Source organism: Pholis gunnellus (genome assembly GCF_910591455.1).
Source record: "Pholis gunnellus genome assembly, chromosome: 4".
In the NCBI taxonomy this organism is placed as follows: domain Eukaryota; kingdom Metazoa; phylum Chordata; class Actinopteri; order Perciformes; family Pholidae; genus Pholis; species Pholis gunnellus.
Genome location: NC_136530.1, coordinates 16,213,919 through 16,238,626, shown reverse-complemented (window position 1 = coordinate 16,238,626; position 24,708 = coordinate 16,213,919). Strand labels below are relative to the sequence as shown.

The window sequence follows — 24,708 nt, the reverse complement described above, 5'->3', positions numbered from 1 at the left end:
GCCCAATATTACATATCACAAATTTGGCTCAAGCAGCTTAAGCACACTTGTTTTAAAGACCGATAATTTACTTACATGATGGGCATTGTTAATGTGCATAGGTCTTCTCACTCTGTCTAGAATAATAGTGTTAGGTGTCAATGAATTGTGTTATTTCATACAAACCTAAGCCATTCTTGGCTAATTGAATCTGAATATTCACTGTACTTTAGTAGTATTCCAGTGACACTAGAATTAGCTCACAAAAATTTAAAAAATAAATAAAATTACAATACCAAATAAAGGAATGTTGTTTATGAACCTGCAGCAGTAACAATCAACATCATGCAACAAAATGCCCTTTCTAGGCCCATTTTGTTTCTGTTACATATTATATGATAATAAATATGACGCTCACATTGTGATGTAAGTCTTTGTCAGGGAAGCCTCTATTGATGCCACGCAGAAAGTCTTATTAGTTACCATACAATGTATGCGACAAATTGTCACAAATGTATGAATCTGGCGCCTTTGCTACATTCAAACAGTACGAGTAAAACATACATGCTCCGGTATATAGTTCCGCATGTCGCAGTAATGCAAAGACGACTAAAACAACGAAACAAACTGTCTGAGAAAAAAATAAATCCTTATATATAATATAAAGACTGTTTTTATTTATTTAATGCACTCAAATGGTCTAATACGGAATTACCTTTTTTTGGTAGGAACGGGAAGAATTGGCGTTGTTTCCTCCGTGGCGTTTTTGGTGAACACTGAGGAGTTTTTGTTTACCTAGCAACAGACGGCAAGGTAGCAACGGTGTTTGGTGAATGTCTCTGCGAACGCCAATCTGGTTCAATAAAATGCATCCTACATGCTTTCAGGCGATTGTTACGTTGTGATGAAAAAGTATAAATAATAGCAGTTAGCTGCCATAGTTGGCTTTCGATTGGTTTCATATGCTGAAGAGTGCTACATTAGCTAGCTGTTAATTTGCTTACGATAGGTCGATCTCTACTTCCTAAGATGTCTTTTCAAGAGTCACCTCGTCCTTCTGATGAAGAGGAGGCCTTCTACGTGCAGTGTAGAGCCGCATACCTTGCTGTGTTCAAATCTAGTTTGACAAATATTGCTTCGAAACAGCAGCTATGTCGTGGTAAGCTAATTTTATACTGTTAGCTATAACGTTAATAAAAAAATAGCTTGCTTGTTATACTGTTATACTGTTAGCATACCACGTATGTGCCAAGAAAACTCCATATTCGATACATTTCATTCTCATGTTATTATGGTTAATAATATTAACCATAATAACATATTAACTTAATATGTTAACATGCTGAAGAGATAATGATGTCATCTGGATGCAAATATCCACACAGAGTACAATGACTCCTTGGACACTAGGAGGAGTTATGAGGATGTTACTGGGATATGGCCATTTTCTTTTTCACCACTGAAAGTCTTGCATTTTGCAACATAAAACAAAATTGGATTTTCCAGAAACTTATAAACCGACAGCTGGACAGTAATTCAGGACCACTCTACAAGAGGTATCAGCTGATCACATCTCATATTGATGCTCTAATTTCCAGCTCTGAGAGACAGTTGTCTGTTCGCAAATATTGACTTAGTTACATGTTCAAAAGGTTTTTGGAAGAGGACAATGTCAATTTTCTAGGGCGAAATAAAGTGTAATATGATGATTTCCTTCCCAACCTCTTAAGTTACTTCTGGGTAAACAAAGGGGATGTTGAGGGGTTACATTTTATAACAAGAAAAGCAACTCATTGTGGTGGATTTTAAATGTTTAAATAATGTACATGTCATTCAAAAGGGGTGAAAAACTATAAGCACAGAAAAAAAAACGGTCCTTGTGCTACAGTTGCTGGTTGTCATCAGCCATTCTAGTTTTAATGTTCTTTCCCATTTATCCTGTTAAGCTCTACAGCAGGCTGGTAGAAATCCAGCCCATGCAACTCTCAATAAATACTGGACCCCGAGAACATCCAAACTGAACTTTGATGACTTCTGTGAGATTCTTAAAAAGGAGAAGAAAACTGAGGAAACTGAGCTGATGAGAGCCTTCAACAAGATGGATTTGAACAGTGATGGCTACATCTCACACAGTGAACTGGAGAAGGCCCTTACCACTGTGAGTAGCCTCAAACAGTTTGTGGATGAGAGATCTGTAACACATTGTCTGCTTATTTTTAAGATTTATGTTTTGGATAAACTTGTTAATTTGTAATAAATTGAGTGAGCCAACAGCTACCGCAGCAACACGAGACCCAGATGTAGACTGCCTAAACACAAACTGATCAAAATCTCTGATCGGCTCAAATGAAATAGTCTTATTTTGTTGTGTTGTTTTGCTACTAAAGAAAATATGTTGGATCTTTTAGAGAGGAGAGAAAATGACCACTGAAGAGGTGAATGCTATTTTTTCATTGGCTGACATCAACAAAGACGGCAAACTGGACTATGCAGAAGTAAGTTTAGATAAGTATGAAAACGTGTATTTTATATACATTTATCCTATCTTCATGTATTGGTTATTTAAATGTCCCATCTGATTGATCAGCTGAAGATAATCAATGCACAGCCTAGTCTCAGAACAAAGGCTATAATCACAAGCAGCCACAACTTTTGGCACTTCCGCCCTTATTGTTACTACTTGCTACAAACAATAGACATGGTTCCGAACCAGTTCAAATGAACCACATTAAAGGATAAAATATATTTTCTGAAGTCACATTTGTTCAAAACGTTTTTTCTTTTAAGTTGAATTGAATTCACATACAATACAGAAGAATCAGTGATGCAAAGTGGCACAGAAAACTCAATAGTGCAAAAGAAAACAACCCTATGACCTCTTATGCTTTTCTCCAATATCTTTATTTAGTGTCATATATTTACCTCCATCCAGAATGTAAGCATCTCTGACCCTCTCTCTTGCCTCACAACATCCTCATGTATCATGCTCTCACTGCTGGTTTCCTCTCGCTGTCAGTTCTGCAGATTGTTTGTGTCTACAGTGGAGCAGTGTCAGATGGCTGCTTTGGAGAGGCTCGAGGCAAATGCCAAGCTGAAGAGACAGAACTTTGGCAGCCGGTCATACAGCCCTCCAAAGAGCTCAGTATCATCAGCATCAGCAGCAGCAGCACAAGCAGCAGCGACTCTCCCTCAACCTCCAGAAACAGACGCCGCACTCAAGAAAGGTACAACATGTAGGGAGAGAATAATCTAACTTAAAAGTGATATTTCTTTTGAAAGTTAAAGACATGATGAGTGATTCCACAGGGGAAAATATTAATTTGTCGTTCCCTCAAAAGTAGCCTTCTTTACACACAAAAGGTAATCTAACTTCTGACTATATCTTATAGAATCCCCATCCTGATTTAAATACGAATAACAAACATTAAAAAGAAAAAGGGTCAAGGCCACAGGAAAGAACAAAAACAAAAAATATTATAACCTTCGATGGATTCTCATAGCTACTCTGTCCCAGAATTCTGCACTGTCCTGTTTGCATCACCAGCCACTGCTCTACTCAGTGTCCAGCTATGCTGAAAATATATTGAGCAGTCTTTATTTTTGCATGGAAATGCTAATATCTTATTAGTGTATGACTGCAGAACATAATGGCAATTTGTGCGGCACAATCTACAGGTACAAAGTAGCAGCCATGTATACTTCAGATTCCAATTTGTAGTTGCACACCCATACACACTGCTTGCCCCAATACGCCTCGCCGATTAGTTTTGATGAATAAATAATAGCTCTGTTATTGATCGATTTTTCACTCCCCCTGTGACAAATCACCTCATTAAGACAGTCCATTCATCATAATAGCCACACAATTAGGGCAGCTTGTTTGGTGGGAGGAGACTGTAGAGCGTTGTGATTTGGGTAATCACTTCTGCCATTAAGAGATTGACAAAAGCTCTATCTATGCTGATGAAAAATGCCGCCGTTCAACTATGGCTTTGGAGTTGGCGCGCCTGCCAAAAAATATGTTTTCATTGCTTAAGCAAACAAGGACTGGCATCACGTCCAGCTTCAGCCTTCCGCAACGGTGGATGATGAATCAACAGAGTGTTTCTGTGCAGAAAGACAACACCTTCAGCCGGTTGAAGGTGGACGTAAAAATCCACTTTTTGCACTTTAAAAGCAGCATTCCGAGGAAAGAGAAGACCGGAGATCCTGGATGAGCGAGCCACCGACAGGCCCACGGTGGGAAGATAGATGGGGTTGATTTAGGTGGTCAGTCCATGTTCATGTTATTGATTTGGAGGATTCCACCACTTCTCACTGGGGAGATGATGAGGGATTAGACGGTTGTCAAGAGGAGGGCCCAGTCGACCACCACTGCAAAAACAAATGAGCTCCCACATAGTTGTCGGGATTATCACATTATTGTGCCTCTCCCTCGTATTGATTTATACCTGCTACATTTGAACAAGGCTCCAACACGAGATGCAACGCGATCGCACATGTGGAATGGATTATTCTTGGAGCTCAAAAACAGTTTTGACTGCTCATTTGCTCCTAAATTTGTCAGTGTATATACCACTGAGAAATATCTGTTAACTGTACGGGAGATGGGTCATTTTGGCTAATTGTTTTACAAATAATTGATGAGATACAGACCAATTATCAGGCATCAGTTGTTGTGTGTCTAACGTGTTTTGGCAAACAGTCAGACCGATTGATGAACTGTCGTGGTGTTTCTCTGATAATTGGTCTGTTTAGTTCAATTCTTGCAGTTTTCCACCACTAGTGCTGAAACAATACTGGCTATAAACTCACACTGATGCCTTTGTTTGGCCATGTTTCAGTGCATCTTTGTCCACACTCACACAACAGCTACAATTTGATCCTCTAGATTAAAATACCCCCATCAATACAAAATAGATCCATCACAAATACACATGACAGTGGGTCTATTTATTTCTCTGCCACGGTAATTTGCTTGTAAGCCTATCGCATTACATCGCATCCTGATTTCCCGGCCTTGGAAACAATCAGACCCCTCATTAGTGAATTGATATTTTCTGGCTTCAATTAGAGTTCAAAGGGAAAAAGTTGTGCGAGATAATGGATTTGAGAGGCTGCTGTTATGCCATTTGTGATTTAAAAGGCCTCCATAATTAATTAAAAGGGAGATGAGCTTGAGAACACACTTTCCCAGAAACCAAAATGCAAAGTAGCCGTCTTCGCTTGAACTTGGGAACGGACTTCTGTTGAAGACGGATTACAGTGTCAATTATGTTGTGCACCTCATCTCTCTCTCAAAAGTGTGTTTACCGTTCGGAGAGAGGAGGGCTGTACTTACTCTGTCAGTCAGTCAATAGAGAGTTCTGTTCTGTTACAGCAACTTGATTTATTTATAATAACTTTGGATGGATTTTTAGCATATGTGTTTTTGTGTTCGCATTTAGCGATGTGAGTTTTCATGTTTGCGTCTGCTGTGTGTGTGTGTGTGTGTGTGTGTGTGTGTCTCAGACAGCAGATCATCCTCCCGTCCCTCTTCTGCTCGCAGCAGACGGTCGTCCCTGTCGAACTCAATCACAATGACATCCAGCAGCACTAAGGCCAGCAAAATACCAGAGCCTTCAGGCTTACAGGTAAACCCCCCCACACACCCCCCACACTCATAGTCATAACGACCCTAGAGCTGCAATTTATCTCATCTTCATTATCAATTCATCTGTCTATTATTTTGCAGATTAAGTGATTAATCATTAATCTATCAAATGAAATGTCAAAAATATAGCGAAATATGTTCTGTGAGCCGAAGGATGTTTCTGACATCATGTTTGTCAGTCACCCATGAACGTCCGTGTTTGAAGACTTTCTTATTACTAAACAAAGTAATAACATAACCAGAGCGGTCATAACTTAACTTTTAGTCCCAGTTTAGTTACTAATGTTTATGAATGGCTTTTGACGACAGTAAATTGAATACAATACAGTAATGTATAGTAATAACCCATCCATCACATGATTTGTGTTCTTATTATATTCTATACGCAACATGCTAGCTGTGTTTTGAATCTGAAATATTAGTTGTTTGTCCCATCACTGACAAAACCTGGGAATCTTAGTATGTGGGCTCCAGTGAGAGACTCCATGATAGCGAAGGACTTTGCAGCCCCACTGCTCTCCCAGTGTCACTGTGACCCATTGCTTTTTATGATGGGAGAATTTAGCCCGGGGTGGATAGATATACACTGTATTGATCCCACGCTCTTTGTTTTCACACTTTTGGGCTTAACCTCGGCTGGTTTGCTTTACAGCGAGAAAAATAAATAAATAAATAAATAGAAATAACAGCCCTGTGCTCCATCTCTCAGGTCCCGGCACTGTGTTGAGATTGGAAAGGGCCGGACATCATCGCGGTGAAAGAATGTGTGTCCAGAGATTACCTCTGAGGGAAGTTCTGCTCACTATATTGGCTGCTATATTGCCATAGGCCGATAATTGGGAGGTGGTGGATGGAGGGTAGGCTGTGTTTTTGTTGTGGTGTGTGTGTCTGTGTGTGTGTGTGTGTGTGTGTGTGTGTGTGTGTGTGTGTGTGTGTGTGTGTGTGTGTGTGTGTGTGTGTGTGTGTGTGGCTGGTTTGGAATCCTTCGACCCTCTGTGTCGCAGTTAATCAGACCCGTGGCCGGAGCCGGTGACAGCGCCTTTATTAGTCTGCAGGCTGACCCTCTCTCTGTGGGGGCATTAATTCTGATGTCTTTAAGCAGTTGATGGGTGCCCATGGCAGTTTACCTCATTTAATATTGTCTGGACAAGCCACTGAAGTGTTATGGTTTGATCTTTTATGCCTCTCACAGCCAAAGATAAATACTTTGAGAAAATGGCTTTTCTCTAAATGAGTGACGTGCTCCGTCTTTATGGTACTTTCTTTGTTTAACTTGATGATTTATTTGTCCACTAAAAGGATATATAGCCTATTCTAGACCTGCACGGCCCTCAGTGTGCTCTTACTGTGTATCCACACCAACTGTGTTTTCATTTAATGTGTCTCCAATGAGTGGAAGGAAAACTTCCTTGTTTTTGATGTTCCTGTCCAATTTCAAATTATTACCTAATTTCAGTTGTGCTGTCAGACAAAGGAACAACAGTATGGCAAAATGAGAGAAATATAAGGATTCATAAATATTGCCAAAGTAGCCTCTTGATAGTTTCGAATGGCCGCTGGCCCAAGATTGAAAAGGGTGTATTTATCAAAGTTAAATGGACTCCAATTTGCCATATTAGGTCGGAGAGGGAGATTTACTGCAGCCTGTAGCAGAAAACACAGTGTGACGCTTCTGCCCTCCTCTGGAACAGCAGGAGTATAACAAGTGTTTACCTGCTGCGGAGCTGACACCAAACTGTGTAATAATGAATATGCCCCCCTGAAGGTTGGAGTGGTAATTATCATAATGGCAGTTTCTGTTAATCAAGTGAGCAACCTCACTGTTATGATTGACTGCTTAATTCACTTTTTCATGCCAAGATGTTCTTCCCCCGCCACAAGATCAATGCCCCTTTTAATAGAAAGTGCAAATTTGCTTTGTTTTCTTTCGAATGAATAAATGCATTTTGTTGTCAAGCAGTTAAACAGTTTGTTGGGATTGTGTCAGGCTCTAATGAGAGACCACACATAACAAAATATATGAGGCTACACATGATAATGCTGTTTGTATGATGCGTCAAAGGGCTTGAAATAGCAAACAACTGGATCAAGGTCTGATAAAGCTCAGGGAGTATTATTGTCCTGCTTTATTGGACAAACTATATCAGTTTGTATGGATGTGGTGGGACTGCCGTTAAGCAGAAATGTTGTCCATTTTCCAGGAGTGGCATCACAGTTCTATGAAGGGCTGTTTCTTCTTGGAGGACGATGGGAGTATCAGCTCTCTGCAGTACCAGCTCCACGTTCCCCAGACGACCAACGTCTACCTCACCATCCAACCACTCAGCCTCAGCCACGTACCCGGTACTGGCACTGTTTTATGTGACACATAAACAAAGATCATAAAAATCTTTAAAATGTGATTACCCCATTGGCCATAAGGTTATATTTGTGTTTGCTTCCCTGATTAGGGAGGTCCAAATTTAGGGTCAGCACAGAAACTCGGGAGCTGGTAGGAATTCAGTAATTCGCTCAAGTATTCTGGATTTGGACCTCCGTTCCTAAGGGTTCATTACTTGGAAGTCCCATATTTGAATGTCTTGCTGGACAGCTTCTTGCACCATGGCTTCACAACTGTCTTTAGCATGCGCAGTGTAGCTGCACATGTTGTGAGGGTGCTTTTTGTGACCTTCTGGCATAAAAAAAAAAAAGATTGCCCCAGTAAATTCCAGATTATTCAGTTCAGTTTCTAAAATTAAAGAATGCAATTGCAGATAGTGGATGAATGTAGGTGGTGTAAAGTCACTCTAACATATACATCTGTAATTGCATGCTCTAATTTGACATATTTGTATATGGTAGTTTTGTATTAAACATTGTTACGTTATTTAATAATCTATATTTGGTATCTTGTGTTATTTTTCAGACAAGCCCTCTTCATGGATGACAGTGGACACGGCTCTTTTTGTAATGGCAGCTGGTGAAACCAAAGAGGACTCAACTTTAGTGGGTTTCACTGACTCGAAAGACAATGAAGTATGTGTTGTTTATATTGAGAGATATACACATGTGGTTGAACATTTGCTCTTATTCAGTGTTAGAATTGTAATCATCCCCAATGATGCTTAAGTTAGGAGTTTGTGTGTTGATAGAAAAATACTTTCTTCATCAAATTTTAACCCCGGATGGCTGATGAAACTCTTTGTTTGTCCACTGGCATTCTGCCAGGCCAAAGGTAGCAGCATTTCTGAAACTACAAAGTTGAAACTTGATTGTGCTATATTCCTCCTTTGTTCCCACAGAAATATGTTTGGAAAGGAGAATTGCATGCTGGGACTTATTACCTGCTTCCCTTCACTAGTGGATGCAAACTAAAGAAAAGGAGCAAAAAGAGCCCGTCTAATAAACCTATAGAGCTCGTCTACAGGACTGACACTGGAGAACTAGACCTCACCAGAGAGCTCAGGTGTGTGTGTGTGTGTGTGTGTGTGTGTGTGTGTGTGTGTGTGTGTGTGTGTGTGTGTGTGTGTGTGTGTGTGTGTGTGTGTGTGTGTGTGTGTTTGTGTGTGAGTCATCACGTACCCGTGTATGTGTGCTATCGGTTGAATAAAAACACAACACATACCAGCTTTAAGCTAATGTCCAACAATTGAGATTTTTTAATGTATACACTAATAATCTGTGCAATAATGACACTGTGCAATACAAAATACTCTGTCTGTATATATAATATTCTTTATTTTTATTTTTTATTTTATTTTTTTACTTAGTTTAATATTTATATTATACTGTTGCTCTTGTTTTTTGACTATGTGTGCACTGTCCACTTTGCTGCTGTGATCCTGTAAATAAAGGATTATCTTATCTTATCTTATCTTATCTTATAAAGTATTAATGTCAGCATAGAAAAAGACTAGTCTGAGATTTAAAGCGCCTACGTCTGGACTGCTTTGCTATCTCCGTTGCCACCACTTTAATGGATGGATTTGATAGTGGACAGATGGACAGATGGACATGTGGACATGTGGACAGGTGAATGAATTGATGCTGTCTGTATGACATGTCTCTGTGTTGCTCCCTCTGTGCCACAGGGAGGTGCTGTCTGACATCTTTGAGGTGATAGACCTGGATGGCAATGGTTTGCTCAGTCTGGAGGAGTACAATTTCTTTGAGCTGAGGACCAGTGGAGAGAAATGTGACAAAGATGCCTGGGCTGTCTGCAAAGGTAATCATTCTCATTATGTCACTAATACACAGTGTTACATTTATTTTTTTAAATATTATAAGGGGGAGGGGTCCATTATGTCTCTCATCCTTTTTGTTTGGGCGTGCAGAGAACTTTGATATGAGGAAGAACCAGCTGACACGGCAGGGCTTCATGGAGCTCAACCTGATGGAGGCCACAGAGAAAGATGGAGACCCTGCAGACTTGTGGGTCACGCTGGAAGCCATGGGCTTCAACCGAATGCTGGAGCTAGTAGATGTAAGTGTACACATCTGCTCTCACTTAAAACAATCGCACACAATCACACAGATTTCTATCAGTTTTAAAATGAAATGACGTGACTTGACAGAGCCATCATTTAGGGCTTTCATTTGACTTTTCAAAGGAAAATATATTTCAACCTTCAATAAGCCACTCCGCACAACTAGCGACTGAATTGACTCTCAATTCCATGTTTCTTTCACTTGCTTTCCATGAACAAAGCCTCAGAGTGCAAAAGCACCGGTTGTAATACACACACGTACATAAACCCCACTCGAATCCTATGAATTGAATGAACTCCTCTACCTCCCACTCTGTCAGGCTTGTCCATTCCAGATAGATGTACACTGTGAAGGCACTCAGCCATCCATCCAGCCACTCAGTATGGACTCAGGGCCCAAGCTTCAGAACCAGGCCCTCCAGAAGTCCATCACAGCCAGGACGGGGGCCAAAGCACTGAGAGGACAAGACAACGTCTTCATCTACACCTACCGGGGAGAACACAGAATCTCCTCCCTCATAGCCAACAAGGTAGACATCAAACCTTGATGATCTGAAGAGTAATGTTTCTGGTTCAGTGTGATTGTCAAATTGCCATGTGTCCTGATGGCCACTAGGGGGATAATAGTCCAACCTTGAATGAGAGACTGTAAGTGAATACGCTACTTCATACATTTATGAGGCGCTAATTATCAAGTGAAAAGAACTGAAAGGAATGACATTAATAATAATAATAACTTACTAAATGTGTACCTTTCCAGGGCTGTACAAGACACTCTGTCTGTCCACAGTGTATCGTTGCAGAGGCCACTGACGCTGTTTGTTTGTCGTTGATATGCAGCTATCGTATTGATTCTCATAGCAACAGGAGCTACTCAGAAAGAATGGCCCGGTGATACAAAGGAACTACTGAAGAGGGGAAATAGTTACATTCGTACTCAGTTTACCTTGACTTCACAAGAGGGTTGATTCGTCCTTTGTTTGGTTTTATATTTAGTCATTGCCTTACAGCTCATCTACAGCGACATTAGCAGCTTTGAGGGTTCATGAGTGTGGAGCAGTACTTGTAAACATATCCAATACCCACATACTCTACAGTCTACAGCCACAGTTTGATACATGGAGATGTATTTATTTCTTACATTAGCATAAGGTCATCTGTTCATTTATAGTTTTATATTGATAAAGCACACTCATCTGTTTTTATTAGTAAAAATAAAGAGTCCTCAAGTAATTATATATCTACAGTATATGTCTGTTTGATTAGCTGCTGTAGCCAATATCTGCATGGTGATTTTGTGTTAAGTGACCAGTCAAGTTACATTTTGTTTATATAGCCCATAATCACAAATTGCTAATTCTGCTAAGCGGGCTTTACAATCTGTACTGCATTTTGACCCTCGCTCGCTTTCGATAAGCCAATAAAAACCCCTTTGTGTTGCAGACCAACCAGAAAGTGACTGTCCACGTAAACAATGAGCAGAGCAGGAACTGTTGCAGCAGCAGAGGCATGAGTGTGTTCGCAGTCGAGGTGCCAGCCAGGACTAAGATGGTACGAAGGGAAAGTCCTCTCTTGGTTTTTATTATTTCAATGAATGAACCATGTAACCTTATTATGACAAGAACAAATCTTGACTTTGAAAATGTTCCATAAACAACAAATTATATGTACAATGAAAGTGTTCATTCTGAGTAAGAAAATACTTTTATTATAATTGATATGTTAATGTTGTTTTGGATACTAACACAGAGATCTTGTGTTCTATGTCTTCTAGGTGTGCCAACACATTCTGCCCATCAATGAGAGACAGGATTGGACCTACAACTGTGTAGAGACCATACTACCCTGCACCTAAAGCTGTACGGCCATCACTCCACTACACTAGTAATGTGCACAGATAGATTATTCATAAACCAGTGGTTTCATATAGGGTACATAACAAGTAGAAACTGTTCTATAGCCACCGGCAATATGAAAACTGTCGTCGGACCAAATGTGTATTTTAGGTCCAGAAGGAACATGGCCTAATGCTTTTAACTTTTAGAAGCCCGGTATTCAAAGCTTACCTGTGAGTTTTATCATGTCAGACACCAGGAGCTGAGACCCTCTGGCTGCTTGAAGCCAGCAGCTTGATCAGGCCCAGCTGCAAGAACGCTGTGTTAACCATCGATGGCAGCTAAGGATGGTCACTCTAGTCATAAAGTGCAGCTGATAATGGTTGTTACTGCTTTTGGTGTGCCTTTGACATGCTTCAGTTAATGTAGAGGATTTCAAAATTCTATTTTTTAACACTCAAAGATCAAGGTCTAAATTGCCAACACCACATTTTTATTCATAATTCATCCTTTAAATTATGGCCATTGTCAGTTGTCAATTATTTTCAAACAACAATTCTAAATGCGTCACTATTGTGTCTGATGCTGTACTGTTACTGTATGTAACACCAACATACATTTTGTTGTAGCCATTGAAATAGTTTTTTTTAAATAGATGCTATTTACCATACTTATATTCTGTAAATGTTTGGCTTATGCATCAGTACACTCTTCAACCATAATTAAATGAAAGATGATTTTTACCTTTTTAGCTGCTTTTTCACTTCACTGTATACAGTCATGTCATATAGGCCAAAATAAACTCGCCAATATTAAATTGCCTTGTGTTTCTATATGTTTTACTTAACATCTGATCACATTTGTCATGTAGATGTAAATATTATTGTTACAATATTCCTATCACTGATATCCTTTACTGATATGTCTTTGGTGGAAACCCTTGATTATGCCCAACACCAACATTTAGTTTCAACAGGAAATACATAGAAATACAGGCCGATGCTCTACAAATACCAATATCTCTGTATCCCTGTAATCAGGCAGGTTTACACTGTTTGGATTGCCTTCCCTTGAAAGTCACCAGCAGATTTGTATCAATTGGAAACCTGGACTTCTTTCAGCTCTCCTCAAACACAGCAACATCTTTGGCAAACAGAAACAATGGTGGTTTGAACATCTAGTTGGTATCATTTTCTACAATGATGGCTGAGAATCAGTGTTTCTTAGACATTTAGGTGACATATATAATAGATGTTTCAATGATATTACATGAGTGTGATATTTGAGGAAGAGCCCAAAGCTGGTCCTAACATGAAGTTACTGCACATTGAAATAGTATTGTCTACATGCTGTTGAAACAATGTTATATGTAATCTGGACATCTAAAGAATCTTTTGACCTGTTGATAACCAAAGCAATGCTTCCTGAATGTTTTTTTGACATTTAAATAAAGGATTGTACCTTAGTTCTTGTACTTGCAGTCTGTTTCTGCCTGCATGTTACTGTGCAGCCATTTGTCACCATGCACTCTCCATATTCTTAAAACAGTATGAGGCTGTGGGGATTTGGGTTGGCAGTGAAATGCATTCCTCTGCACTGCGCTCAGGTCTAACCTTTATTTGCCCTTAGCCTTTCCAGTTGAGAGCAGTCTTGACCTCCTATTTATAACTCTGGGGCCAGTATTTGCCCTTTGACTTTCTCTGCTGAAACTGTAGAGCCAGCTTTGTAAATGTCATATGGCATGTGAGATGTATTTAATGTCCCGAGCTCCTGTCTGCTCTTCCTTTCCCAACACAGAGGTTTAGTAACACTTGACTGCTCAGGGCAGTCAGGGTTCAGGGGTTGTGAGACAATTTATCATTCTGCAATTAAAATCATTATGTAGCGTGTTTTAGAAATATTTCACTTTCTATTTCATGCAATAATTTAGTTGTAGAACTTTTATTTCACTGAATTTATGTTACATCATTTTGTATAATTAAAATAATGTCAGTAAATCAACAGTGGAAAAAAACAGCATCAGGTCTCGTGAGGATAAGACGTGTCAATCTATTGCAATAGATTAATAGAACTGAGAGTAAGTTGACTCTGCTCTTGGTTTTTACTTTGCATTTGTTCTGCTTGAAATGCTAAAGGCTGAAGAATGCATATATATTTGTATATACAGCTAGATATCTTGGCTGATAAACAATCTTCACACACATACAAACACCCCCCCCCACACACACACACACACACACTTTCATCATGGCAAGTCTAAAGTTAAACTTTGTTCTCCTTATGATTGTCAAACACACACTGATGCAACAGGCAAACAACAGTGGCCTGAAGTGGACTATTTCACAATATTCTCCATGCATTATTCACCCTTTCACTCAAATATAGCACGGTATAGCACAATCTTTCTCTCTGAGTATTTGTAAGGGTAGCTTTGTGAGATTTAAATTGTATTGACTTATTAGAGAATTCATTATTTTATAAACTTTATTAACAGATTTTCTAGCTTGTGTAAAAATGTGGACAACAAGCCATGACCCTTCTGTTCATGAGACTGGACCTTAAGGGTGCAAAAGTCCACTCAAGCATCAGGAAACGTCAGTTTTGCTTCTTCTATGTGGAGATTAGGTGTGAAGTGTCATATACCATGGAAGGTTGCACAGTAAGCTGTAATACTCTGATACAATATTGTGCAGCTGTGGAAAGTTACTACTGGGGAAAATATTTTATCTTCTGCATGACCAATGCAAGGTAAAGGGTAGAAATATGTTTTGCATGTTACATAAGTATTTACCATGAACTTGCATGTATTTGATTGGCCATCGCAGTGTGTTGCGGGATGAACTTACAAAAATCCTTTGCACAGGTGACGTGTGCCATGCCGCTACACTTTAGCCTATCTATGGGGCTGAAATGTGCCTTGGCCAAGAGTTTGTGATGTTGTGTGTGTGTGTATGAATGCATGGATGCGTAGATGCATGTGTGTATGTGGTCTCAGCTATTATGAACTTGCACTTTTTGTTGTTGTTATTTTTGCAGTAGCCCTATGTATTTGGCACCCCTGCAGTGTCGACTGACTGGCCTTATTCAAAAGAATGAAAGGGCTTCTCAACTGTCTTTAATCAATTATAGACAAAAACTGCCCGAAAAAATCTGACGGTAGTAGGGTGTCATAGGACCTTAATTGTCATGACCTTAGTATTTCTAAAATCCTGGTTGCGGCCTTAAGCACCATTAGACCATTAGGTTACCACACTGCCAAATTATTATTTATTTATTTACTGTACATAGCCATCTAATATATATATATACACAAAGCATGTATCATGCACTACCCAAGTATTTATTAAAAAAACATTCATGTTAGGTGAGTGTGAATAAATCCTCCATAGCCTCTGCTTGCCCTTTAAACAGAGAAGGCGGGCCCATGAAGGGGGAGTTGTCCGGTGTGTACGTGCTGCTGCTCTGCTGCCGCAGTCGCCTCTTCATCGCACAAGATTGCGGATCACACGGGGTGACTACAGGTGCTCACTGGGGTGTTTAAATCATGGTGAAAGTAACGACAGTGAAGACCAAGCCGTACACGGACCAGAAGCCGGGGACGAGCGGCCTGAGGAAGAGGGTGACGGTGTTTCAACAGAACCAGCACTATGCGGAAAACTTCATCCAGAGCACTCTCTCTGTCATCGAGCCTGCCGAGCGCCAGGCTGCCACCGTGGTGGTGGGAGGAGATGGCAGGTTTTTCATGAAAGACGCGATTCAGTTGATCGTTCAGATCGCTGCTGCCAACGGGGTCAGTAGGAGAAGGACGTATCGTCCACCTTTTGCTGTTCTCCGCTGTGTGTCACGTAAGCTAGCTCAGTTAGCTAAGCAAACACCAACAGCCCCACTGACTCCTAAGTAACGCGTCAGCTGGCAATATAACGTCGAGCTAACTGACAAGATTGTTAACTGCAGTCTTCAGTACAATACCGTTACTTACTGTAACTTAACGCCACTCATACGACGCTACTCTGTCATATTCTGTGGGCTAGTTTAGCTTATTAGCTTAGCTACCAAGATGAGTCGATTGTCTTATTGCTAAAGGTTACGGTATGTTATCTGTCCCTAGTGTTACTTGCCATTCTTTGATATTAAACTACTACTCGACGATTCTCGGCCACTAACACCCGTCTGGGTTTCCCTGCACTGGCTACGATGCCATCTTGAATAAACGTTGTGTTGCTTCATAATGAGCAGTATAGAGATGCCACTGGCTGCCTTCACTCTGATGGCATGAAACGTTTCGAGCCAAGACGGGGCGTTGCATGCAACGTGCAGCCAAGTCACGTTGCCCTGCAAATGCCTGCAGCATACATGGGGGGGGGGGGGAACCGGTACATGCAGTACGTTTGCCTTTTTAATTTGACATTTTAAGCATTTTACCATCGTATGCTTTGATCCCAAGTGTAGCGCATGTATCTGCAGGCTTAAGGGAGCCTCGTCATATTTGCACAGGACATGATGGTTGCTGTCTAGACTCTGTGACCTTCTCTCTCTCATGAGATGACCACTCTGTCTCTTGTGCAGCTAGTGCACAGCAATGATGTAGTAAATGCAGGGATGCCATTAGGTTGAAGTTGCACAACGTTTTATTTCATTTTCTCCACAAGGGGTTGATGTTAGGAAAGAAAGCTGTGGAGAAACTGACATTGCCAAAGGTGCACAGATGGGGGGCACTTCTGTTAATATGTTGACACAAAGCAAACCGTTGTATGTTTTAAAGGAGAAGTCCTGGACGGAGATAGTGACCCCATTTTTAAAATGGTTATCTACTTACTCTACTATTATGTAACCTCTTGACACTTGTGCCTTGACCTTTAGTAGTTTTGCTGATTTGTAAAGCAATGTAACACTTCAAAAATATAGGTCAATCAATTGTATTTGTCACATGTAATCATATAAGCTACAATTCCACTAAAAAAAGTAATCCTGCTAGTTCCTTTTGTGCATTAAAAAGAGTTTTAAATAGGAAAGTAATAGATATATGTGCAGTTCTTAGGCAGTGACCTCATTTAGGATCATAGTGGCCCGAGGGTAGAAGTTATTCCAGAGCCACTCCTGGGATAAGTGGCTCGGAAGGTACCGGATACACCAGAGTCCTGGTGTATCCGGTACCTTCTTCTCAACCTCAACAGGGAGAAACGGCTGTTGGTGGTTCTGATCCTTAATGATTCCCCTAGCCTTATTTGTGCAGTGCCTTGTGTAAATATCCTTTAGTCAGAGCCAAGTATTACATATTTATTTGCGAGTGCATATGTTTACCTTTGCTACTGTGTAGCCGGTTCTTTTACTGTCGCATACCCGACTGAAATCAAAGAATGGAATGACAGAGGTTCAGTTCACTGACGCTAAATCATTTCATACTTTCCCCAAACATATAGCCGGCATTTTCCTGCGCATCAACTCGCTCTCCTTACCTGTGTGTTTGTGCATGTTTGCATTCATTTATGTGTCCCTGTGCGTTATGTTCCCTCCTGCAGATTGGTCATCTGGTGATTGGTCAGAATGGCATCATGTCCACCCCAGCAGTCTCCTGTGTGATCCGCAAGTTAAAGGCGGTGGGGGGCATTATCCTCACAGCCAGCCACAACCCCGGAGGCCCCAATGGAGACTTTGGCATTAAGTATAACATCGCCAGTGGAGGTGAGTGGACACTGCATTGTGGGCATTCTAGTAACCTTCAGCTGTCACATGAGTTTACAGGCCCAAAGCCTAATGTGTGGCACTGCAATCAATGAGGAGAAATATTATTTAATAACGTTTTTTTGCCACATCATCATCATCTGTATCTGTCAGCTCGTCGTTTCTAACAGCCTTTGACTTTGTTCCCAGGACCTGCTCCAGAGGGCATCACTAACAAAATATTTGAGGTCAGCAAAACCCTGCAGGAGTATCACATCTGCCCAGAGCTGAAAGTGGATCTGTCCAAGATCGGCAAGCAGACCTTTGAAGTGGACACCTTCAAGCCCTTCACAGGTATAGTGGCATAGACAGCGCAGTTCTGAGGTCGCCTGGAAGTTGTTTATTACCAAAGGTGGCAAAGGTTGGTTTGGCTTGTTGACAGACGGCTCTTAAACATGATCTGGTCGTGTGAAATAATGAACGAATGCATTTGGTGACTTGTGAAATCCATCGAAAGTCCATAAAACTAGTTTGACCGGTTTGTGATGACAGTTAGATAGCCACCAAGCATCTTTATCTTAACATCTTTATTGTGCTCTGTTTCCTCTTTGTTGGTCTCAGTGGAGATTGTGGACTCTGTGGAGGCCTATGCTGAGATGCTAAGGGACATCTTTAACTTTGCTGCACTGAAGGAGCTTCTCTCTGGAGCCAATCACATCAACGTCCGCCTGGATGCTATGCACGGAGGTAGGAAACGGCACAGCTTCAGACTTTTGTGACAGACAGAAAAGATTTCAACGGCTAGTATTGGTCCTAAATATTAGACGGCGGAACCTGGGTACCTAAAAATAAACGAGTCTTTGGAGTTTATTGGTCCCTTTTTGAAGACTCTCTCTCTCCTTCCAGTGGTTGGTCCTTATGTGAAGAAGATAGTCTGTGAAGAGCTGGGTTCTCCTACCAGCTCAGCAGTCAACTGTGTTCCCAAGGAGGACTTTGGGGGCCACCACCCTGACCCCAACTTGACCTACGCTGCCGACCTGGTCAACACCATGAAAGGAGGAGAATATGATTTGGGCGCGGCCTTTGATGGCGATGGTGTAAGTCGAGGAGGATTATTTGGCAGCAGTTTAATCAGACCGTATATTGGGGAGAAGTGAGAGCGGAGTTGAGAAATTGTTGAATTGGATTAGAATCTATGATGTCAGCTCACATAAAGTAAATGACTGATGTTTTTAATTGGCTGGGGTGAGACTGAATGAACTTGATAAGGACAGTGAATGTTTTTATTGAGCTCTCTTTTTATCTAGCTTCTCCCCCTTGCACTTTTCTCATGTTTCATGAAAGGAAACTTTAATATACCAAGATTGCTAATAGAAGAAAATATGCTGAAATCCTTAAGCCATACAACATAGTAAATTTGTCATCCTTCTGCTATCTTCAGATCTCATAAAGACACAATTAATATTTGTGCAAAATGGATTTAGTTTTCGAGTTACCAGTTTGAGGAAAGTTTCACACCGGCCCCTTCATGAAGCTGGGTGTAAAACACCATCCATAGAGATTAAATGACTTCAGTAAGAAACCCTCAGAAGGCTTGTCACTCAACTGTCCTGTTGCTAATTAACAACTATTTACTACAGCTCAGGAAAGTACTTCATAAATGTCACAAATCTTGTCTGCTATTTGTTTCTATTGACCCCTTGTTTGTGTCCCCCTTTCAGGACCGTAACATGGTGCTGGGTAAACACGGCTTTTTCGTGAACCCCTCAGACTCTGTGGCCGTCATCGCTGCCAACATTACCTGCATCCCATACTTCCAGAAGACTGGTGTCAAAGGACTGGCCCGCAGTATGCCCACCAGTGGAGCCCTGGACAAGTAATCACGACATAACAGCTAATCTAAAGTTTTATTGATTTGGTGAACTGAAAAAAGTGCAGAACTCACATGAGTTACAGATCAACTTTTTCTTTACGTTTCATTGTGTGTGTGTGTGCTAATCTGTTCCAGTGTGGCTAAAGCGCTGCAGATGCAGCTGTACGAGACTCCAACTGGCTGGAAGTTCTTTGGTAATCTGATGGATGCTGGGAAACTTTCATTGTGTGGAGAGGAGAGCTTCGGCACAGGTGATTGAATGTCATCATATTTATGGAGCCAGAACCATTTCCAGTAAATGAAAGCAGCGCCCCTTACTCACTCAATCTCTCATCCCCTCTTCTTTTTTCTCCCTCTGCTAGGCTCAGATCATATCCGTGAGAAGGACGGCTTGTGGGCAGTGCTTGCATGGTTGTCAATTTTAGCTACCAGGAAACAGAGTGTGGAAGAGATCATGAAGGATCACTGGCAGAAGTTTGGCAGGAACTTCTTCACCAGGTCAGGAATGATCCCTGGAGAGAGGTTTAGGAAATGTGAGCTTCAGTCCCAAAAGACGAGTATTTCATGTTGCTAGTTGTGTTTTAATCGTTGTTGGTTCCAGTACTTTCTTTGGTTGAAAGATGATACCGGGGTATAGGTTGCTCAAATTATACTCTGGCACTTCCTTGTGGTGAATAAAAGAACTGCAGCGCACAAAAGCCCGGAGACAGTCAATTTATAAAGGGATTTTTAGACCCTTTTTTTGTTTGCTGGTATTTCTGTGATTATTGAAACCAAATCATTTTTTCCCCTAATTTCACAAATAAGGAAAATCTTAAAAAGTAAGAACTTGCAGAGACCCTCACTCCTATCCCTTCAAAACCAAGTCATCGTGATTATCGTTTCACTTAAAATCACCAATTGTCGGATGCCAGTTAGACACCAGATTATATTTTCAATTTAGTCCAACTTCACCTCCAGGTACGACTACGAGGAGGTCGACTCGGACGCTGCCAACAAGATGATCAAGGATCTGGAGGCGGCAATGTTCGACCCGTCCTTCGTAGGAAAGAAGCTCTCGTCGGGTGATAAGACTTACGAGGTGGCTCTCTCTGACAACTTTTCCTACACAGACCCTGTGGACGGAAGTGTGTCCAAAAACCAGGTGAGAGCCTGCAAGGCAGAGCACATTCAAATTGCATTCTGTGTTCGCCCAGTCTTCCATCAATCAGCAGATGTAGTCCACTACACTAAGCAGCATGCAGCAGTGTTATTGCACCTCATAATTCTACTTCTTCCATATGTTTTCCAGTTGCTGTGCATGTTCATTCATCACATCTCTTCCCCGTCTTTCTCTGTTTCTCTCTCAGGGCCTCAGGATGATCTTCTCTGATGGTTCTAGGATCATTTTCCGTCTCAGCGGTACGGGCAGCGCTGGAGCAACCATCCGGGTCTACGTAGACAGCTACGAGAAGGACCCCACGAAGATTTATCAAGACCCACAGGTCAGGACAATAAGGAATATTCCCAGCCAGCTAGATCCAGTGAGAGAGAGAGACGAGACAATGAAGTCATCAGAGAGGAAAATAAACATTCATGAAACCAGTTTTTCTTTTCTCTCGAATATTTTTGTAGATGAGAAGTCACAGAAAAAGAGAAGATAGAATGAGGATATTAATATAGTTTGACACCCCGGCTAGGGTGTAGCGGTCATAGGTTAACTCTCATTGGCCCCAGAACCCTTCAGGCTGGCCAGAATGATCTGTAACCTGCTCGCACCGGGTGGAGCTCTCCAAAAACAAGTTCCAGAGCGTGTATTCAACATTATGATGGAGATGTTTGGCCAAGTCTTGAGTTATGGCAGCTTATCAGGGCCAGAACACGAGGGAAAAATAAACCGTGTGAGTTCCAGCTAGACACCTCATTGAAGTCGTTTTGACTGGTGAGGACAGGGACGTGAAGAAAGCAAGACAAGGCCAAAGAAAAGTGAGTGAAAGTACAACTCGAGCGCTTTATCCTCTTCAGTGCTTACACACCATGAACGAACGGATAAGCAGAAACATACTGCCTCAGATTCTTAACTTGACAGACGAATGGCCAGTGGGTTAATGGTTCAGTTGGCTGACTTTGTGTAGGCGTGATTTACAATCCAACAGCGTTCACTCACGATATGAGCAGGCTTTGGAGGAAAGAGGAAGTGCTTCACAGCATTTTACATTTCTTCCAACAGCAGTTGTTTTGTGAATCCAGAATAGTCACTTTGGTGTGTGTGTGGAATATGGTCATTACATTGTGCGCAGTAATAAGGTGGAAATTGGGGGCTGCACGGTGGTGTGGCGGCTAGCACTGTCGCCTAACAGCAAGATGGGAATGTGGAAAAACATACTTGATCATATATATTATTGTAAGAAGTTCTGTCACATCATCATTTATTTTTAAAACATGAGTTGGGGCATCTGACATTTGCTCAGTGGCAAAAAATCACAAAAGCGTTCCAAGACATTTTGAACTCTAAAATGAGGAATATCTCCATTTTCCGTCTCTGCTGTAAAAAGCGGAATGTAAATAACGATAATTAAATCATTTGTTCTTTCATCAAGCCTATAAACGTCTGTGTGACTCAAAGCAGCACTTTGAGTGGACTTTTTTAATGCTAACTATATGTCTTGTGTGGTTTTCTTGTGTCTCCGTGCAGGTGATGCTGGCCCCCCTGGTAGACATCGCCCTGAAGGTCTCTCAGCTCCAAGAGAAGACTGGACGCACTAGCCCCACTGTGATCACATGATTCCTCTGCCACACGGCCTCCACTCACCCTCAGCAACGGGATACCTCCACTCTTTCGGGGGGGGTGAAGCTGCCCTTGAATGCTGTCTTAGCTTCAGTTCCTGGCCCTCTTAGAAACAGAGCTGGATGAAAAAGTGAAACACAACATGCAGGATGAACACATGAAAATACCTGAGGAGCTCTTGATTTATCTTCCAATGAAAGTTATCCACTGCCATCATCTAGTGTTGGACTAGAGTCAGTGTTAATCTGCTGTTTTCTTAAAATAAAGCACAAAATTGTCCTGAGGGATCAGATAATATATCTGGAAGGCAGTGAGACATTGTCACACATTCATATTTTATGAATGTGATTTAAGAAAACTAAATTTAAAGAGTCAAAGTAGGCTAAAACAACTTAATTTGAGAGCCTTGTGTAATTTCTGCTACCATGTAATTGTCCAGATCTGTTCCTGAACCATATCATTAAATCGCGAAACTGACCATAAATCAGCAATTTGGGGCAACCTCACCCCACATTTCCCTTCCAGACCTGGTGCCTTGCCCTCCCTCTGGTCTCCTAAACCATCAAAACAGTCTCTCAACCTGAGCCATGATCCATAGCTAAAGCCTTGAGAACTAACATTTACCATTAATAAAAGTTACCTCACATAAAAGAAGTACTGTGGTTATGTTTGAAATCTTTTTTTCTTTTGCACTATTTTAATAGTGCCATGTCTGTCATAGGCGCACACAAGTATTTATAGATACTGAATCTTTCCTCCAAGAAACCAGCTGTTGCTTGATGAAGCGTAATTGCCTTAGCAGACCTGGTCTTAGAAAAGTCAGCATTCACAGGACTGAAACAAGAGTGCGTGGGGTGGTATTAATGATACTTCTTTTTAGCCGGGGAAATTATTCTGGATAAACGCAAAGATCCTGTCCTGCAGCGGGTGAGCCAAGTTGTCGGACAAGCCTCCAGGAGAATAAAGTGCTTCGTAAAAAGTCGATGCCTCTCCAAAGACATTCCTGAGGCAAGCAGAGAAGCATCAAGTGATGAATTCTCTCCCTCCCTCACCAGTCTTCTTGCGTAATGAGATAGTCACAGTAATCCTGATTAACGATTAGAGTTATAAAGTGTCAGGAGGTCGGTGGATCCCACAGGCTATATCTAAAGACAAACCGTCTAGAGATGAAATATATTATTACTTCTTTTGAGGGAATGATGTTTGAGACTCTACAGGGACTGAATTGGTGTCAACTTTTGCTTCGCATAACTCCCATATCAGGACATAAATTGGCTACAATTTAGTTAATGGTGAGGTTGGAAAATCAGGTGCACCCATCCCACGCACAGAGAGAGGGAACACTTGGTGTTTCTCTCTGAACACGAAAGGTCGAAAGTGGCCTCAATCACAGATGGCACATTTTCCGCCAATTTCTGTCTCGCACGTCTGTCATTCATACTGACCAACACAATCAGCTCTGTTTGCACTTTGCCTCCCCCCCCCCCCCAACAAAAACACATGGTACATAGAGTTTCTGAGCTGGAACTAATTGACCGTTCAAGTTGTATTTTCTCACAGATTTTTGAAAGGTTTGATGTATGACAAAGTTACGTTACTGCTATTCTCGTAATTTTACTGACACGAGCTTGCAGACACATATTTCAAACAGCATTGTCGACCATGAAGAGCTAAATCCGAATAAATGTTTCCAATCTTTAATCTGTGTTTACGGTAAGATTGGGGATAGGGCTTTTAAGGCTTATTGCCAGCCTTCAAAGGCACAATCTGTGGCATTTGGGATGTATAACTGCCCTAAACAGTTCCTCTCTAGTCCCTTCGGAGTCACATTAACAGGGTGGAAACTTTTTCATGCTGCATTGTTCAGACCCTGTCAGGCTGACACAGAGTAATACATAATGTGTTCCTCTTGTTCGGCTCGTAATGGCTTACAGGCTGTATTTGGATTGGCTGTCATTACATCTGGTATTCACAATAAGGCTTACATTAAGCTGGCCTGGTCCGTAGCTATTAGATGTCCAAATGGCTTTCTCTGGAGCTGGCGTGGAGCCTTGTGTTTTTAGAGCGCCGTGTTCGCTGCTCTCCTGCGAGAGGGCAACGCGGTGGACAAAGACATCATTCTTAAAGTATAGTCAAAGAAGGACTCAGGAAAAGGCTGTGGCTCTGCTTCTTGTGGTTCTTTCCGCTATACTTCCTAGTGTATTGTGTTGCCATGACTTGAAATTTGGTTCTGCGCCCTCTACTGATAAATCTGTGTTATCCATCAATATTGCAGGCGAAGGACATTCAATAGGTGAGTTTCCTTAAAAAAAAAAATAAAAATCCTTAAATTAAGCTAGTTTTTCACAGAGGTGGGCCCTTCAAGCAGAGCCCACCTAAACCAACAAATGCCACTCAATCTCAATCAGTTATATGGTCCATTATCCTGTGCGTTTGATGGAGAGACCATTTGGATGTAAGTGAGATGAGAGAGA

At 41.3% G+C, this 24,708-nt stretch overlaps 2 protein-coding genes across 2 annotated transcripts; both read left to right on the top strand.

The window, feature by feature from the left end:
- Positions 1–1,008: 1,008 nt before the first annotated feature.
- On the top strand, positions 1,009–11,991 carry efcab7 (EF-hand calcium binding domain 7; the record flags this gene model as incomplete). Its single annotated transcript, XM_079158255.1, has 13 exons — positions 1,009–1,138; positions 1,926–2,137; positions 2,388–2,474; positions 2,996–3,203; positions 5,491–5,612; positions 7,834–7,975; positions 8,538–8,647; positions 8,914–9,077; positions 9,703–9,836; positions 9,946–10,094; positions 10,419–10,628; positions 11,542–11,649; positions 11,873–11,991. 13 exons carry the CDS (start codon positions 1,009–1,011, stop codon positions 11,951–11,953), a joined length of 1,857 nt encoding a protein of 618 aa, XP_079014381.1. The 3' UTR covers positions 11,954–11,991.
- Positions 11,992–15,382: 3,391 nt separating this feature from the next.
- Positions 15,383–22,888, top strand: pgm1 (phosphoglucomutase 1). The gene is made up of 11 exons (XM_079158347.1): positions 15,383–15,723; positions 17,453–17,615; positions 17,805–17,948; positions 18,216–18,341; positions 18,501–18,691; positions 19,316–19,470; positions 19,603–19,718; positions 19,830–19,965; positions 20,428–20,611; positions 20,817–20,951; positions 22,142–22,888. Exons 1-11 carry the CDS (start codon positions 15,478–15,480, stop codon positions 22,229–22,231), a joined length of 1,686 nt encoding a protein of 561 aa, XP_079014473.1. The 5' UTR covers positions 15,383–15,477; the 3' UTR covers positions 22,232–22,888.
- The last annotated feature ends 1,820 nt before the right edge of the window (positions 22,889–24,708 follow it).

Excerpts from the sequence above, each read along its gene's own strand:
- pgm1 (XM_079158347.1), top strand. The coding sequence starts at position 15,478 with ATGGTGAAAGTAACGACAGTGAAGACCAAGCCGTACACGGACCAGAAG. Across the intron at positions 15,724-17,452 it reads AGATCGCTGCTGCCAACGGG|ATTGGTCATCTGGTGATTGG; the intron begins GTCAGTAGGAGA and ends TCCCTCCTGCAG. Across the intron at positions 19,471-19,602 it reads ACCAGTGGAGCCCTGGACAA|TGTGGCTAAAGCGCTGCAGA; the intron begins GTAATCACGACA and ends AATCTGTTCCAG.